The sequence below is a fragment of the Dasypus novemcinctus genome, chromosome 13 (genome assembly GCF_030445035.2).
Source record: "Dasypus novemcinctus isolate mDasNov1 chromosome 13, mDasNov1.1.hap2, whole genome shotgun sequence".
Classification (NCBI taxonomy): domain Eukaryota; kingdom Metazoa; phylum Chordata; class Mammalia; order Cingulata; family Dasypodidae; genus Dasypus; species Dasypus novemcinctus.
This window is the reverse complement of record NC_080685.1, coordinates 86,092,508-86,110,901: the sequence shown is the minus strand read 5'-3', so window position 1 is coordinate 86,110,901 and position 18,394 is coordinate 86,092,508. Positions and strand designations below refer to the sequence as shown.

General features: G+C 52.1%; 1 protein-coding gene across 1 annotated transcript in view; it reads right to left on the bottom strand.

Annotated features, from left to right (window-relative positions):
- IGFN1 (immunoglobulin like and fibronectin type III domain containing 1) overlaps positions 1-8,293 on the bottom strand; it is a 28,731-nt gene extending 20,438 nt beyond the window's left edge. The window contains 8 exon segments of the mRNA XM_071207302.1: positions 1,412-1,525; positions 2,537-2,822; positions 3,525-3,570; positions 3,829-3,873; positions 5,270-5,369; positions 6,269-6,408; positions 7,643-7,765; positions 8,287-8,293. Of these exon segments, the coding sequence (XP_071063403.1) occupies positions 1,412-1,525; positions 2,537-2,822; positions 3,525-3,570; positions 3,829-3,873; positions 5,270-5,369; positions 6,269-6,408; positions 7,643-7,765; positions 8,287-8,293 (861 nt within the window).
- Positions 8,294-18,394: the final 10,101 nt, after the last annotated feature.

Sequence of the window (18,394 nt, the reverse complement as noted above, 5' to 3'; positions counted from 1 at the left end):
AAGCAGCCGCTTCTCCCACAGGCCCAGGCACCAGACAACACATGCCGGGAGAGCCAGGCCTGGAAGACACAGGAGAAGCGAGTCTGAGGAGGGGAATAAACGCTCTAGGAATTTCCATGACTCTTGCCTTGGAATAAATAATCTTCAAGTTTTATGCAAAGAGACCCCTGAGATTGCTGAGCTCGAGGCCCAGGCAACCAGGGCCTGCAAGGTGAGCAGGCCAGGCAGGGAGGCAGCAGCCACGGTGCAGGGGCCCCGACCCACTCATTCTCCAAGTCGCCAAGGGGGACTTCCTGCCATCCCATCCCACCATCCCCACAACGAGGAAGGAAATTCTCCAAGAGCACATGTCTGCAAAACCCGGTAATATCCACATGGCCACTTTAGCTAGCTAGATGTGCTACTTGCTTATGTCCTAGCTAGATGTGCTACTTGCTGAATATTAACAGTAGTGTTTATCAAGTGCTCAGTATGTGCCAGGAACTATTTTAGGTACTTAGGACAAACTGGTGAATGAACGAAGGTAAAATTCTATGGGGGAAACAGACAAAAAACATGATAAATAAGTAGGTAAAACAATGCTTGTACGAAAGCAATAGAACTAATGAAAAGAGCAAAGGGAGAGGAGAGTAAAGGGTTTGGGAGTGATGGGTGAAGCTGAGGAAGAGGGCAGTTTGAAACAGGGAGGTCAGGGGAAGCCTCAGGGCCAGTGATAGAATTAGCCAGGTGGATACCAGGGATGAGCCTGCCAAGCAGAGGGAAGAGATAGAGCAAATGGACAGAGACAAGGCCAGGGTAGAGGAGTGGACTAACAAGGGGGAGAATAGCAGGAGGGGTCACAGATGGAAGGAGAGGGGCAAATCATGCCTGATCACATCTAATCTCAATAAGCCATGAGATGGGCCCTATATTACCCTCACTTGACAAATGAGGAAACTGAGGCACAGGAAAGATGAGTATCTTGTCCAAAGTCACATAGCTAGTCTGTGACAGAGCTGGGGTGAGTTTAATTATAGAATGAATATTATGGTTTGCTACCTCCTGCCCCATACCCAGGTGACGGGTAATTATTCCTGGGGCCCGGGAAGGGTTGTGTCAAGTCTCTAGAGAGACTGCTGTAGTAAAGGGATGCACCTACTCAGAACCTGCCTTTCACCCCTGTGCCCTGGCATTAGACACAGTGTACAAAGTCATAGGCTGCAGAGTCTGGTTACTCAATGAAAGGTAAGGGGTATTTCTGTCTGCACTACAGATTGACCTGGCTCCAACCATGAACTCCATGGGATGAGGGGCTCCCCACCATGCTCCGGTTGTTCCCATGGGGGAGGCATGGGACTCATGGTTCCTCTCCCCAAGACCTGCAGCATCCCTGCAAGAACCAGACCCTCCCCAATGCCACCCCCAGCCTGACCTTGTACAAGTAAATCTTGCTCTCAGGGTCCTTGAGATCCAGCTCCAGGTCAAACACTGCAACCCCCTCTTTGGTGACCTTGATGTGTCTCAAGTTGGAGATGGTGTTGACATACTAGAGGGAAGACACACCCACCAGGGAGCTCTCTGAGCTTGCTCTGCAGGGAACTCCAAACCCTTGTAGACTCTGGTGTCATCCAAGTCCTACCGTAGCCCAGTTGAGCCCTCACTTGCCCATTTGACACGTGCAGAGCTTTAGCTCCATGGGGAAAGAGATTCTCCAAGGTCAGAAAAGAGATCAGGAAGGCAACTAAGAAAGGAACCCAAGTGCCCTGTGCTCTGCAAACATGGTAGGGTTTTCTCATTCACCTGTTCTATCATCTGATACATATTTATTGAGCATTACTGTGTGCAAAGCTCTGGGCTGGTGTGTGTTAAAGCAGAGCAGGGAGCTTGGAGGCAAGAAAGCTGAGACTTCTAAATGGAAGGTTTGATAAACCCCTTGCAAGTGGATTAAATGCTCTTTTCAGGATAATGAAAACTAATTGTTTTCCATTCCCAGAAGAAAATTAGACTTATAGGCTAGGCACAGAAAATAACTTCCTCTACAGTTTATAAGATGCTGGAATAAGAGTACTACTGGAAACTGAAATTCTCTTCACTGGTAGAAATAAGATTCAGTGTCTGGTGACATGATGATGAAAATAATGGTGATGATGACGATGATAGCTTACATTCACTCTTCTTAAGTGTCAGGCACTAGACTAAGTGCTACATGTATGGTTTCTCATTCATCGTCTCAACCCCATGAGGTAGGTACATCTATAATTCCCATTATTTAAAAATATATTTTTTATTTATTTTTAAAAGATACATAGATTACATAAAATGTTACATTAAAAAATATAGGGAATTCCCATATTCCCCACTCCCCACCTCTATAATCCCCATTTTACAAATGAGGAAACTAAGGCACAGACGCCCTAACTTTTCCAAAGTCCCAAAGTTGAGTAAGTTGCAGAGCCTGGTGTCAAAGCCAGGGTGCCTGGCTCAGGTGCCTGGATCCTTAGCCAGATGCCACGTGGTGGAGCTGGGACTTGGGGGATAGGTGTGGGCAAGCCCCTACACCATGCTTGGTTTCCCAAGTCCTGACTCCAAGCTCACCTCCAATTATGAAGCCCCAGAAAGGCACCTGTGCTCCCAGTGTGTGGGACCGGGGCAGGGACAGGGGTACCTGAGCCATTTTGTCCTCCCGCTCCTTCTGCATCTGCTGCAGCTTGCGCAGCATTCCCCGGTAGTCGACGATGCCGTACTTCCTGCAGATCTGTTCGTAGTCCTTCCGGTCCACTGTCATCAGCAGCTGCCACACTTGTTCAGGGTCCACCTTTTTCGTGGGAGCTGGGGGCGGGGCCCTGGAGAGCAGGGAGGACAGGTCAGAGGTCAGGGGAGCCCTAGGCACAGGCCACCTGGCCTGGTGTTCCCAGGGCTGGGGAAGCTGTCAGAGCTGTGCTTTTGAGGAGGAAATGGACATAGGTACTGGGAAGTCTGGAACTGACCCCTGTTGGGACTGGCAGGATCCAGAGATGGGCCTCATCTCATGACCCCAGATTTCACCAGAGAAAGTGTGCTCCCAGCTGCTTGTATTAACATATTTCTAAGCAGAATGTCTTTGGAAGGAAAATGTGTTCTGCTGTGTTTTTAAAAAAAAAAAGTTTAAAGATCACTGTTCTGGGGAGTGGATGCAGCTCAGGGGTTGAGTGCTTCCTTCCCACATACAAGGTCCTGGGATCAATCCCTGGTACCTCGAAAAACAAAACAAAACCAAGAAAGCACTGTTCTAGTGGAGTGCCCATTTTACCAATGAGTAAATCAAGGCCCAAGAAGAGAGATGATTGGCTCAAGAACATAGAGCTTTAGAGTGGGAGAGGTGTTTCCAGAATTTCCAATTCCACACAATTAATATTTCCATCCCACCACCTGCTATTGGCAGTCTAGCTTCCCTGGATGTGTTGGAGGACAAGGGCTGGGGACTGTACCCTGCTTGCTTATGGAAATGGCAGAAGACAGGTGTCATGGGGACCCCTAAAGTCCCCCATGCACAGACCCAGACCCACCTCTTTTTCAGCACATTCCGGAAGTCCATCAGCTCCTTCCTGAGGTCTGGAAAGGAGTAAGAATGAGGTCGCAGGCCCAAGAGGGAGAGCTGAGACCCTAACGCAGGGCCTTTCTATAGCAAGAGGCTTGGGGAGGGGATGGACGAAGGACCCGTGGCCCACAGCTGACCACAAAGCTTTTGCAACGGACTCTCTCACGGATGCAGACTCACGAGGTGTCAGCGGCCAGACCAGGTGGGGAGCAACAGGCAAGAAGTGACCCCTGCCCCAAAGTTCCCAAGAGACCACTGATAAATCTACTTACCCTCCTGGGGTTCCTTGTGCCTTTTCTGACTCTTCCGAAAGCCAACTGGACCATCCGGGGAGGAGAGAAGGGAGTTGGTGTGGACAGGCAGGGAGAGAGGCAAGACACAGATGGTCTTCCTGCCCTCCCCGTTCTCCCCCAAGGTGTGGCGACGTCCCAGCAGGAGGGGCAGAGCAGGGCAGAAGGTCTGTCCACGAGCTCTGATACTGCAGAGACTTCATATGACCCAAGTGGGACTGACCTGGAAACCATCTCACACGGAAAAGGCACACTCAAACGTCTCCAGGGTCCAGGAAGGTGACCTAAACCAGTGCCATGGGCCCTGGCAACCACTGCAGAGCGAACAGCATCTAACCGGGCCAGCTGGCCTTTGCGCCACCTGAGAGTTGTCCTTTCGGGGTGTAGGCCCAATATTGCCATATATGTCAGACGCCGCTGCAGCCATGAATAATCTTCTTCTTTGTCTCCTTCCACTAGAGAGGCTGGAAAAGCTAAACACTTGCCTTCCCAGCAAACTTTGCAACTGGGAGTGGTCACGTGACACTGTTCTGACCCAATGAGACGTAAGCAGAAGTCTCTCAGGAGTTTCTGAAAAAGCTTTTGTGGTCTTGATAAGAGGGGCATAACTGGGGCTTGTTTCTCCTTCGTCCTGACTTGAATGTGGATTAAGTTTGGATGGCAGCAGCCATCTTAGGACCATGAGGCAGTAAACCTACCTGCTAAGGATGGCAGGGCAGGGGGACACAGCTTGACTCTTTTATGGCAGTGCTGAGCTGTGGTGTGAACCTTGGACTCCCCATCCTAGAACTTCTTATTATGTGAAGTAATTAAATGTCTTTATTTCTTGGATTTCTCTTAGTAGGGTTTTTTGCTACTTGTAGGCAAAAACATAACCAATTGTGGGATTAGCTCTGCTTTTCCAAGAGACATCTATCTTCCAATCATTACATATTGATGATTAATTTAAAAATTTTCAGACACTGTGCAAACCAAACAAGATACATCTTAGAGACATTGGACCGTGTATTACCGGTTTGCCACCTCTGATACAGGCCTGTACAGAACATTCTTTGTACAGTGGAGAATCTGAGGCCCCGAGAGGAAAATGAAGCCCACTGAATGAATTAGCAAAACATCCAGAACTTACATTACAAACCAACTTCCAGGTCCTGACATTCTCCTGGGCCAAGAGAATATCATTCAAAGTTTCTTCAATGGGGCGTTTGCCGAGTTTTTTCTCGAATGTGGGTTTAGTGTGTAGGGAAATGAAGCGAGGCCTCTGATGCCAGGTGGGGCAGCAGCAGCAGCCCGGGGCCTCCCCCACCCCCGCGCCCCCCACCCGAGCCCCAGAGCCACGTGCCCTCTGGTCCCTCTGAGGGGTCTCCGGGGAGAAAGCAGGCTGGTGCCCCGGCACCCGTTCAGCTGTCTGAGGCGGGCCCACCTTCGATGACGGTGAGCCTCACGGAGCACACGGCCTCTCCGTACGTGTTCACGGCTGTGCAGCGGTACAGGTCCGTGTCCTCGCCCGTCAGCTTGTTGATCTAGAGAGAGCGCGAGGGCAGGGGAATGGGGCCGGCACTTCCCCTTCCTCCATTTACTAGATGTGACGATGCACTGGGGGTGCAAAGATGACTAAGGCATGCCCTTGACCTCATGGGGCTCATGGTGTTTATCAGGAAAGACAGACTAGGAAACAAAACCCTGCGTCAGGGCAGAGGGCGGATGCACAAACCCTCGGCCACCAGGAGCCATGGGGTGTGGTAGAACGAGCTTGCTCTTTGGAGTCAGGTGGCTGGGACTGAAGACCGCCTGGCCTGGATGATTCCTGCCCCATGGGACCTCGGGCAGTTTCTTAACCTCTCTGCAGCAAAGCATCTTTTCTTGCAAGATGGGCATAAAGTAAAATTATAAAGTAGGGAGTAGCCAGGATTCATTCGGGCCAAATACTTAGCCTAGGGCCTGGCACACAGTAGGCAGTCAACAATTGGCTGCTATAACATTGCTAATATTAGCCAACACGGACTGAGGGCTCGCGTAGGCCAGGCACGGGCTAGACGTTTACCTACGCTGCTAGTCCTCGTAACAACCCCATCAAGCGGGGACTATTATGACCCCATTTTACAGATGAAGTAACCAAGAAACTTGCCAAGGCCACAAAACTTGTGGGTGGTGAAGCTGGCCCAGAGTCCAGGCCGTCTGACTCCAAGTTGTGCCCTTACGCTGCAGGCTCCGCTGCCTCCCAGGCTGTCAGCAGAGGCGCCTGCGAGCCTGCCACATCCCCTCCTGGGCCAGGCCGCCTTGAGCCACAGGCTGGACTGAGTGGACCGAACCTCAGCTAGGAAAGTCTCTTGCTCCTCTGCGGATTGGAGGCTGCCCAGGAGAACGTCACGGGTCAGGAAGGGGGGGTGGTCCCTGATCGGGGGACCAGCTGGGCTCTTACCTGCAGTACGTGCTCGTTGCTGCCGGGACCAGAGGACATCTGGTACTTGCTGGGGTCGCTGAGGTGGCCTCTGGTGCACTGCCAATGCACCTCCGGCCTGGGCTCGCCGCAGACCACGGCGCGGAAGGTGGCGTTTCTCCCTGCGACAGGAGGGGGGTTGACAGATTGGGGGAGGGTGTGACAGTATACTTCACTTAGGGTTGACGGGTGTGTAACCAAACTGCCCGTGCCACCCTACTCATTCCCTAAAGGGGGCCAGCCTTGGTCCCCTTGACTCAAGGACTCTATTAAAATGACAGGCAGAAGCAGCACTGGCCAGGCCCCAAGAAAACACCCTCTCCTGGCTTCTGTCTAGCAGAAGCCCGGGCTCCTTGAGGGAAAATGCAGCTGGACTGCCCTTGCTGGAAGGAAAGGAAGTGGGGCTGGGGGTGAGGAGGGCTTTGGGGAGTGGGGGACAAAGGAGTGTAAAAGCCTCTCTGCAAGACTGGTTGGGGGTGAGCTTCTGTGGGCTCCATGTCCACTCTCTAGGGGGAGGTCTGGCTGTTTGGTGCCCAAAGGAGCTGGTCCTGAGACATGGATTTCCAGGCTCAGACCAGCATCCAAGCTCCACGCTCGGTCTGGAAGTCTCAGACCTGCTCGCCCTCCAGGAGCCAGACTCCCACCTGCCGCGTCTCAGAAGGAAGCAGGGGAGAACGAAGACCCAAGAACCTCTCCTATGACAAGAAACTAAATTTCTTATGACTTTGTTGAGTAGGAATTAGAATCAGGTTTAATTTGATTTAGAAAAATAAAGTACCATTTTTCTTCTAACAAAATGTTGTGGACTAAAATTCATCGCAGGGACTTTTGCTGCAGCAAGATCACAACTTCCCACCCTTTCCCACCCAAAACTTTGTTCCTAACACTTTTCAGGGCACTTTCCCCACATGGCCCTGGGGACTGGCTGAGGCCTGGGCTTGCTGGAGGCACGGGCTGGGAAGGCTCCATGTGAACTCAGTTTTAACAGTGCCTCTCCACAGCAGCTGCCCCGAGGCAGGGACTAGGGAGAGGGGCTAGTAAACACCACAACCTCTCCCCATTTCCAAGTTCAGTATTGCGCCATCCTTGTCCCCCAAATATTTCTTGCATCAGCATAAGACAGCATCTCTTCCCTGCTCTTACCCACTCTGCTCCCCAGGCCCTTTGCTCCTTCTGGGCATCCAGGCAGGCAGGCACCCCCCAAGTTTGGCAGGGTTCTGGGAGATGTGGTACCACCAGGAGATGGACTTAGGGACTGGGAGGCAAGCCTAGCAAGGGGGGGTCCAGGCCCTCCTCCCATGCGTGCTGGGAGGTGGAGGCAGGACCCTCTCCTCTCAGCAGCTGCCCAGGCCTCACCTTCCTGCAGAGCCAAGGTGATGGGCTTCTGCTCAAAGTCCGGAGCACTGCACCCTTCAGGGATCTCCTCCGCCAGCTGTCGGAGGCTCACCCCAGGGAGGGAGGACTTCTTGAGGGGTTTCCCTGGAGAAGACGGGAGAGGGAGATGTGTCCTCACCTTCTCCTTCCTGAGTGGTCCTTCAGCAGCGTGGAGAACCTTCCCATTCACCCACAGAGCAGAGATGCCTCCTCCCTTCTCCTACTGGTGGGCAGAACTGTCTCTCTGAGCCCCTGCCAGTGAATGGTGCTTTCTAATTTCCCAGTGGGGCTCTGGGATGACCCTCCAGCAGTATGGATGGAGCCCCTGGGAAGGGGGCAGGAGGCGCCGTGACAGGAACCCGAGAGTGTCACTGGGCAAAAGCTGGAGATGGGAGAATGAGAAGGGGCCCACGTCCTGTAGCAACGGCCCACCTCAGGGGCTCAGCACGCTTTACTTATGAAGAGAAACCAAAGCCCAAAGCTGAAACTAAAAAAGCAAACAGCCAGGAGAGTTCTCAAAGAAGTTTGGCCACTACTTCTTCTCTCCTCTTCACTCCGGTGAGGCGCACCAGTGAGGGGCTGGGGTGAAGGCTGGGGAAGGGAGAGGAGGTTGGTTCTTCTCTCACCCTCCATAGTTCCTGCTCCTCCTTGGCCACTCCGAAGGTGGAGGTTGATTTCCTGAGAAGAGAAGACGGAATTGCTTAGAAGAGGTCCTGGCTGGTCTCCCCCCTCCTACCCCATCAGAGCATCAAACAGTATCTGGGAAAGAACCCGAAAAGAGCTGTTGCCCCTGAGAGCTGAAGGCCTCATCTAACCCCAGCCGATGATACTTGATTAATTCCCTGCAATGCCCTGGCCCCAGGGGCCAAGGAAAGGTAGGATGGTGCCCAACTGGCATCTCTCCCAGGTAAAGGAAACCGTGGGTTGAGCCCTGGCCTCCTGGTGGAGCTCCCGCCTGTGACCACTCAGAGGGGCTACATCAGCTTCGCAAGCCTCGAGAAACCTCTCGCGAAACTCGAGAACTCAGGGCCTTCAGGGTTCTTCCAGCGTTCAACGGCCTTCGGAATGTGAATTCTCTAGGGGTATTCTCTGACCTCCAGCTCCTCCTCTACTCTGATACTTTCCTGGCAGGGCCCAGTAGTCCTCCGCCTCCCACCCTCAACCAGTCTGGAATCCTTGTGATCACGGGGTCTGCAGGGAGAGTGCCCTGACTTGGCTGTCCTTAGTGCAGCCCAGGGGGATCCCCATAAATCCGCCTGCTCCTGCCTGAAGGGGGTGAACTGTAGTGTCAGGTGAGCAAGTGTTTTCCAGCCGCTCCCTATCACCACGCACTATCTCCCCCAGATTTTCTCTCGATTAGATCCATCTGTTAGGGATGATGGGATGCACAACCCAGGGGACGGCGGGGGTTGGCTCTGGGAAGGGATCTCTTGTTAAGAGCAGTGAATGGGGGTGGGGGCTTTTGAAAGACCCCTCCAGCAATCCCACCTCTCGTGGGGCTGGCCTGTGGCCAAGCGGCGCCTTCTTGGCGATTCCATTCCCTGCCCAATATCATCACCAACATAGAACCACCCGTGACAGAGCAAATTCCTCCCTCCACCTGACATTCCATTTCACAACTGCCCACTCACTGGCAGTTCTGGTCCCAAGTGTCCCCTCTGTGGCCCTGGCACTGCCCCCCAGCCTGCTGGAATGCCACTGGGTGCCAACCGCGTTCTGGAGCGGCCACAGGCGCACTGCCGCTGTGTGCAGGGAGTCACGAGGGAGGGTGAGGGAGGCAGACGACCCAGCTCGTTGTGGCTAAGGGTGAGAGCGAGTGCTGCGGGGGGCCTCAGTCCCACCTCTCCCCAGTTTGACCTGTCTAGTAGAGAGTGAGGGAGTTGGCACCCGTGCAGGACCCCACACTGTAGATGGAGTAGTTTGAATGCAACACAGCTATCTTTGTCATCATCTTCATCACCAACTCTACCACCAATTGGTAGTCAATTGCTCGGCTATTTTTCACCAATGAAGAAATGTAAAGATAACAGGAACCAGTAGAGAAGGGAGAGAGAAGCAGAAGCCCTGTGGGAACTCGGGGGCGGCCTGATACTAAGCCGTCTGACCCTCAGGATCTCCCTTCTCTTCAGGAATAAGCCAGATTTGGTACAGGGTCGATGACAAATGAAGAAGAGACCTGCTTGGCTGGGGATTGGAGGGCTGTTGTCACGACTGGAGGGGAAGGGAAGGAAATGAATTCTGTTCAGTCCCACATCAAGAAGGACCCTAATTCTTTTCAGCACCAAACATCAGCTAGGGTCCTCGCGTCAGTCTGTCCCAGCGAGACTCTCCTCACTGGGCCCCAGAGCAGTGGCTTGCTGGCCTCCCTCCGGGACCCCCCAGCCCTCCACACTCTGCCCCGACACTTTCTTCCATCCTGCAGATCCAGCTTCCTGTGACCTCCAATTTCTCAACCAATACGAGTTGAGGCAAGGAGAATCAAACCGGCTTCTCTCAACTGCTTTAACCATTTTCTTAATCAGGATGTTATAACAAGTCCCAGCCCTGGGGTCCTTATTCAGGATAGGCTGGGGGGGGACAGTGCCTGGGCCATAGAGGGGACACTTGGGACCAGAACTGCCAAAAAGAGAGGGGAGATTTTTAATCTGGTCATGATTGCACACTCTAAACCAAGCAGTGTCAGGAAAATCAGATCCAGGGCAGAACCACCCCGACGGGACTCAAGGAAATTCTCTCCTCCCCGTATCCCCGAGTTGTCCAGAGGGGACGTATGTGCCCCTAAAGAGTGATCAGCTGCGGGGGGATGTGTCCCGGCCTCGCCTCATGCCCCCTGCTTGCCCCTTCATGGGTAGAAAAGTCAGAAAGCAGGTCAGTGACTCCGTTTCTGCTCTGGCCCTCCCCTGTCTGGGCAGCCAGATGTGCAGTGCCCACTTACCTGGGGGCACGGCTGGCCTCCTGCCCCCGTCAGCTCCCTCCTCCCTGCTCCAGCTGCTGCTCACTGCCAGGGGCTCTGAATCGACTGCTGGTGGACTGGTGGTGCGGGAGCAGATGTAGGTCAGGGCAGGCTGCTCCGGCTCCCTCAGCCCCTCCCACTCCCTGCACCTCCCTTCCTTCTCCAGTCCAGCCTCGGCAGGGCAGGCCCCCCAGGGATGGTGCCCTAGCCTCAGAGGGGTCAGAGATGAAACAGTCCTATGACATCAGCTCATTCAAATCCTCATTATGCAGAGCTCTTAACCAGATCGGCTTAATGTAAGTTTGTTCGTGTTGTCTTATTTATGTAACCCCCTTTGGGGGGCGGTTCATTACCCAAAGCATCAACTCTTCAGCCAGCTGATCCTTTGGGACTCTTGACACTCTAAGTCACACAGGCACAGGCTGCCACTGCCCTCTTGGGAATCACAACCAAAAGTGGCACCAAATAGGCAACAAACTCCAGGAACAAGTCACACCCCCAGACAGGGACACATGGTTCCTGAGGATCCACCATGGGGTGCACTCTGCTGAGGGGGGTAGGAAAGGGAGAGAGACTCTGGGTACTATACAGCCAGGGAGCCTTCTAGGAAGAAGTGAGATTTTCAGTTCTCTAAGGAATCGAGGGGTGACCTGAGTAGCTAGGCTGGGGGCTGCAGTGGCAGGGCAGATGGCCAGGTTTTTCAGGAAACAGGATGGAAAGTGGAGCTGGGGCTAGGATGCTCGTAACAGATTCTCATAAGGAAAGTGGAAGGAGGAGAAGCCCTGAAGGAGATACAGCAACCAGGTCTATCTTGGAAATGCCTTAAGGAGAATGCACTCAAGGATTCAGTTGAAATGGAAGGGAAAGGAGGCTACTGTTTGCTTCCAGGGGAGAGCATGAATATTTGCCTGTGCTCACTAGCACACTGCCCTTTCCACAGGCACTCCCTATGCCTATGCCCTGAGAGGCGGGTGTTTGACCTTTCACTTGCACTCAGATGTGTGTGTGTGCACATTTTATGTGTCCCCTGTGTGTTTTTAACTCTCGATATCAGGGACTGGTCTTTCATTTATTCATTTATGTTGAGCACCACCCCTGGTCGTGCCCTGGTGTGGCACTGGGTGAGGTCCTGAGGATACAAAGGGGAGCAAACGTACAGAGCCCGCCCCTCCTAAAGCAGACAGATGTTAAGTCATCACAGGAATAACTGTCCCATTACAAACTGCACGGTGTGCCCTAAAGCAGCTGATAGAGAGCCAGGGGAGCTGGAATTTGGAGAGCTGGAGGAAGAGCTGCAGGTGGCTGAGGCTGGACAGATAGGCTTTGGAAGCCATTTAAGAATTCCCATCTTTATCCTAAGGGCTGTAGAGGTTTGTTTGTGGTGTGGAGGAGGGGAGTGTGACAGCTCCTACTTGCATCTTGAAAAACTCACTCTGGCTGCTGATTGAAGAAACAAGAGGCAGGAATCCAACTGCCAGGGGGGTGGTCCTACAACCTCAAGGTGTTCTTTCTTTTGGTGGGTTCCAGAGGCCTCCTGAGCAGTAGCTACATCGACCTGGGAGAGGAAAGGGGAGGCCATAGCTTGGCCCCATGCAGAACTCTTCAAGCATGGCACCTGCTTCTATTGGCTCTCCCAGGCCGCTGGTAGGTTTCTTCCCTGAGCCCTGGGGATGGTCATCAGACCCTGCTACCTGACCCCCATTTCCTCTAAGAGCAGCTCACTTTAGGGGTCCCTTCTTCTCTGCACTGAATCCCTCCCATCGTAATAAGATGGAAATTTTGGGATGCCAAGGAATGATTTTCACCCATTTTTTAAATCCCCAGTCAAATGCAATGCACAATAATATTGTTATGCCAAGTATAGTTTGGCCATCTACATGCAGGTGAGCATCTTCAGTTGCATGAAAGATGCTGGGCCACACACTGGCACTGCTCTTTGACATTGTCAGTTGCTGAGAAAGGGAGTGGAAAGGGAGTTGCCCAGCCCCTCCTGGTAATTTCCCAGCTACTCTTCAAGCCATCCGATGACATGTTTTACTTTCCAATTGTCTCTCTCAGTGCCCAGATTTCCCCCAGTGGTGAAATCACAGCATATCTCCTGTGTCATTACTTTATTACACCTCTTGATAAACTTTTTTTTTTTGCAAGGGAGGGTGGTGCTAAAGGAACAAGTCCCCACATTTATTGATTAGGGGAATATTCATGTCAAAAGAACTCCACGCAAGGGAATTACACATTCTTCCTCAGTGTAGAGATGCACAGCCTTAGGTCTGGGTAGAGAAAGGCTCACCATGTATTAAAACTTCTGTTTCCACAGAGGGAAGTGCAGTCCATAGCTGGTGCCAAGAGGCTCAGGCTCCATAAAGGGACGCCTCTTGGAGCCCTCTTGCTTTTCCTGAGATCCTGTCCAACTTGAACATTCTGAAATTATTGTGCCTTCCTGTGAGTGTGCTCCACGGGCAAGCCCTATGGCTCAAAAAGCAGAATAATCTCATATGGAGAGTCTGAATTCTTTCACAGCAGTCATTGCCTCTATGTCTTGGTGGAAAAATGGCTTTGTCCCAGCTGGCTGAACCACTGAGAATGCTCTCCATGTGACAGTGTCCTTTCTCACCCCCACTGAGGGCCAGCTAGATGGGTTGGGAAGGTATAGTTCCAACCAAAGACATACACACACAGAATGTCACAGACAGAGCTGGAGCTCCCCTCGTAAGCACACGTGCTGCCTTGTGGGGATGGCTCTAAGTATTCAAGCATTTGTGCTCATTTCTGGGCTAGGCTGTGGGACTTCATTCCAACCAGTCTTGACCTAGCAAGGTGGAGCTGTGAGGGCTGGTGGGGGCAGGCAGCACCCTTCCCTGGCCCCTGTCGGGCTGCCCTCTGGTCTGGCCCTCTTCTCTGGGACCACCCACTCTGGCCACCACAGCTGCAGGCCCACCCAGGGGCTCTGCCGGCCCCTTCCAGCCCAGCCCACGGTCAGCCTCAGTTCAGGTCTTTCCCACTCCACCTGCAGTGTGATGAGTCCCTTGTGGCCTCGTAGGAGCCACCCCTTGGAGACCCCGAGGACAATTTCACTTTCATCAACAGAACAACGTGAGCCAGGAACCAACCCCCTAAAATGAAACGGTCTAGCCTAGCAGGTCAGCTGGCCAGAGGGCTGTAGAAAGGGTCCTTTGGAGGCCCCAGGAGGAGAGGCTGAGGAGGAAACTCTGCTCAGTTTCCAGCGGAGGGTTAGGCCACAACAGGCAGCTGTCCATTGGGGCAATATAGGAACTCACAGAACATCAGAGCTGGAGGGGACCTTTGAGGACATCTGACAACAATGATAGAATTATGATTAACAACTCCAGCACCGGACTCATAGCACTTGTTACCTACCAGACATTCTTCCAAGTCTTTAGATATATCAACTCATTTAATCTTCACAACAAATCGTAAGGTAGAATCTCTTACTAACCCCATTTTACAGAAGGGGAAACTGAGGTAGAGATCACTTAACCACCCAAGGTCCCACGCTAGGGAGTGGCCATGCCAGGATGCGGGTCAAGGCCATCTAACACCAAGTCTGCTCACCTCCCTGCTAGCGTTCTGTGGCTCCAGTCCAGAGATGAGCGGCCTGGAGAGCCGCAGAGGCCTGCCAAAGGCACACGGGCTGCAGCAAACATAGTTCCAGGAAGCTGCTCCCTTGAAGTCTCAGCAGGTGAGGAGGAGAGGTGTAAACACTCCTGCTAAATGAGGTGCAGACCCACTCTGAATTCTAAGGTTGCTTTTTTTTTTTTAGCACTCTTAGAAATTTTTATTTATTAATTTATATCACCATCCAGAGGTATCAAAATATAAACTGACATTGAACAAACAAACACAAAACAATTACAACACATTAATAGGAACATACAGTTTACAATTGACTCATAATTCTTACTTTCTTACTTTTTTGGTATAGCTGTTTTTAAGTTCTCCATCATAGCACATCTTAGATTTTACTGTTTTTAAGATTTTTTCTGGAATCCATGTTGCCTATAACATGCAAGCTTGTGCTAAGGTTGCCTTTTCACAAAGTCGGCCATTTAATGGAATCTATTACCAGATAATCACAGCAAATCAGGATTTAAAGGATGCAAGTCACTGTGACATTTATTACATGGGTGATTTCATTTAGTCCATGGGAAGTACCCAATGAAGTAGAAACTTCTAATCTCCATTTTACAGAGAAGGAAGCTGAGGCTAACAGCAGTTAAATAACATGCTAGGAAATGACTGAATAGCAGTATGAACTCGCCAGTCTGGTTCCTCTATATTTTTTTCCCAGACTAGATATTCAGCATTTACAAAGGTAGATATAATCAATGTTTTGCAGCTCTCATGGCTTTATTCTTTTGGTCATGAACCTCATCCTCAAAAAGTCTACCAGAGCCTTTTAGAAATTGAGAAGGGCCCAGCCACTTCCAATTTTTGAGACTGTCAGTCTATTTATAAAAAAAAGGGTGGTGGTGGTGTAGAAATGACAAAACGGGGCTAAAAAGTGGTGGCATATTTTAAATATTTACATTTAACCACTTAGCATTTTTAATCCATAAACACAAAATACCATGCAATATAATCATGCAGTTCATAAGATTATCACAGGAGTTATAAAAATAGTTAATTCATGATTAACTATTAGTGTTCATGGGACTGAACACTATTCACGGTTAAACATGTTAAATGAGTAGCCTCTTCATTTTTCCCGACTGTGTTTTTCCCATGACCTCGTGAACAACTCATTGGAGATGATATTGGGGCCCTCCAAGGAGCCCCCTCCTCCCGCCCACGGCAGGCTCTGCCTGGGGTTCCGAGGACAGAAGCTGTCCTGGGCTCTGCCGCGTGCCTGTCTCTCAGCCCAGCGGCCCCAGCTCGCACCGTCCTTGGAATCTCACACCCTCAAGGCAGCCAGGGCATCCTGAGAGCCATGCGCTGCTGCTTCTCCGGGGGCACCAGGCCTCACAGCGAGGGGCTTTATGCTGGCCAAAGATGGGGACGGTGGGACTGGAGACCCACCTGTTCCCTCCCCCAGAATCGTCCCTCAGCTCTCAGCCAAATCACCGCCCAGAGCAACTCGGAGAACCCAAGGCTGAAACCCTCTTCTCAGGAGGAGGAAACCAAGCCCAGAAGGAGCTGGGAAACCTGGGTGAGCAGAGCAGTCAGGCAGCTCGGAGGCCATGCACCCCGAGCTGGGAGAACTCTGGGGGACCCTGTGGCAGACCGGGGCGGGGAAGCCGGGAACCCTGAGACCTGGAACTGCCCCCTGGGAGCCCCTCCAGGCCGCCTGGTTCAGACCCGGGTGTTAGAAACAGACTCGGTCAAGGCTGGACTTGGAGGGACTCTTTCTTCCAGTCTGAGGAGGCCGCTGCCCCGCTGGGGCCAGGAGCCTGCGGGAGCTAAACTCAGCCTAAGCCCTCCCACCAGCCACCACCTCTGCCGCCTCACTCCCAGCTCGCGCTCTCCCGCCCGGCCGCGCTGACCTCTCGGCCCCACTTCATCCTCCCCCTGCCTGGAATGCTGACTCTCCAGCCCCCCTGCGGCCCCCATATTGAGGGCATTGCCCCGTGACGTGCACCTCGGCCTGTATGCCTCGGGCCTGTCTTGGGGCTTGCCTGGTCCCCCTCCACATCCAGGGAATGCCCCAAGGGCAGGAAACTGTGCCTCTCCTTCCTTTATGGCAGGGGTTCCTAACAAGGGGTCCGTGAGCTTGAAGAGAAATTCAAAACACACGGGGATGTGTTGGTGCAGGTGTGATAGAGTTATTAAATAATACACAGGATAGCGTGGACTTAGTAAGGGGTCCGCGGTTTTAACCTGGCTGGCAAAGGATTCCATGGAACAAAAAAGGCTAAGAACCCTGCTTGACACCTTTCCCCACCCCTCTGCTCCCCAGGACAGCGCTCTGCGCACAGGGCGGCTTTATCACAGAGCAGTCCTTCCTGAGCACAGAGCCTCGGGGTCTGGGAGAAGGCCAGAAGCTGTACCTGCCTTGTCCCTTCCCCACCCTGCAAGGAAAGCTTCCCTCTAAGCCAAAAAGAGTCCAGACTAAAGTTAGCAGAGCCTAAAGAGGGACATATAAGCAGGTCAAATTCCTTGATAGGGTAGGAAAGAGCTCTTCACCAACCAGCCCACCCCTCCTACCTGCTTCATACCCAAGGTCATAAAGTGCCTTTTTGTACCTTGCAATGTAATTTGCTGTGTATCTTGGTCAGGAAGAGGACCCACGAGAGCTTTTAAGGCAGAAAATAACTGTGTTTTAGAAAGAGCCCTTGGGTATAACATTGGTTGGATTGGAGAGGAAAAAGCATGAGGCCAGGACCTGTCTCCACCATTAGACTGGCATTCCCTGGGGTTAGGGACTGTGTCTTCCTCATCAGACTAGGGGCCCCTGGCAGAAGAGGCAGGGACTCCCAACCCCTGTGCCTAAGCCTGGATACATGCCCAGGGAAGCTCGATGTCAGGTACCTGAGGAGGAAATTGGGGCCCTAATGGGGCCTGGCTTGCCCCTGGTAATGCCCACTCCACTGGCCAGCCAAGACCAGGACCCTGAAGATGCGACCCTGTGACACAATCCTTCTGCCTCCAGCTCCGAGGGCAGCATGGCTCCTTCCCTGGGATCAGCTGTCCTCCCTCTGGCACCAACTTCCCAAATTCCCAGCAGCTTGGCCACGTGCAGCTTGTGGTAAAGATCAGGCTGAAACTCCATCCCTAACCAGTGACTTGGCCCTGGGACAACACACCAGAGTGGGGCACTGCAGGCAGGACCAGGCTGCGGGCTGGGCAGGGAGCTAGGCTGGGGCTAGGGAAGGAGGCTGGCAGGCTCTTGCCCACAAAACCCCAGAGACAAGACTCCATGCTGGGGGCTGGAGGGGAGACAGCTCCTGCCCTCAGGGGGGCTCCTCCCCTGATGGAGAAGACAGCCCCTGCCTTCTATGTCTGATGGGGAGACACAATCTCTACTGTCAGGTCACCCACAAATGGCGTCTGTCATTGCTGTGGTTGTTTCTGGCAGCCAGTTCTCTGACATTCAGTCGTGGAAATGAATCTACAACGGAAGACTGTGCAAGGCACTTGCTGTTATTTTCTCAATTAATTTTACTGTTTCCATTGCAGATGATAGTGAGCTACTTGCACAATACTGTCGCCTCTGCCTAGCTAACTCCTTGTCACTTGGCTCAAATGCCACCTTCTGTGATTATCCAGTACAAAGTAGCATTCTCCAGCTCTCCCCTCACTGGCACACCACTCGCTGCTATTGAAATCACCTTTTACCCAGGTACTTGTTTATTGCTTCTCTCCTCACTTTAAGATGTAAACCCTATGAGAGAAGGGACTTTGTCTTGTTTGCTGAATTAAGAACAATGCTTGGTAGTCCTTTATTTAATGAGTGGGACCAAAGAATGTATCTAACTCCAATATGGTGGAGGGGGGAGAAGAGATTTTAAGTCTGCGCATTTGGGAGTTGTGTCTGTAAATGACTAAAAGAGAGGGTAGAAGTTGCCTATTACTGCTCTGTGTAATAAAACTGCAAAAGAGAAGAGGGTGAGGTTCTGAATAGCAGGGAATGAGAAGATGTGGGGTGGGCATGGGACTCCCTGGAAATTGCACAGTGATTGTAGGATGAAGTTAGAAGGTGATGATGGTAAGAGTCTTAAAGTTAAGGGCTGAGATTTGAAGTAAGGACGCAGAATTCATTGACCCACCCTTGCTACAGACTCTATTATATTACCAAACAGTTATACAGTCACCAAGTGGCTTAC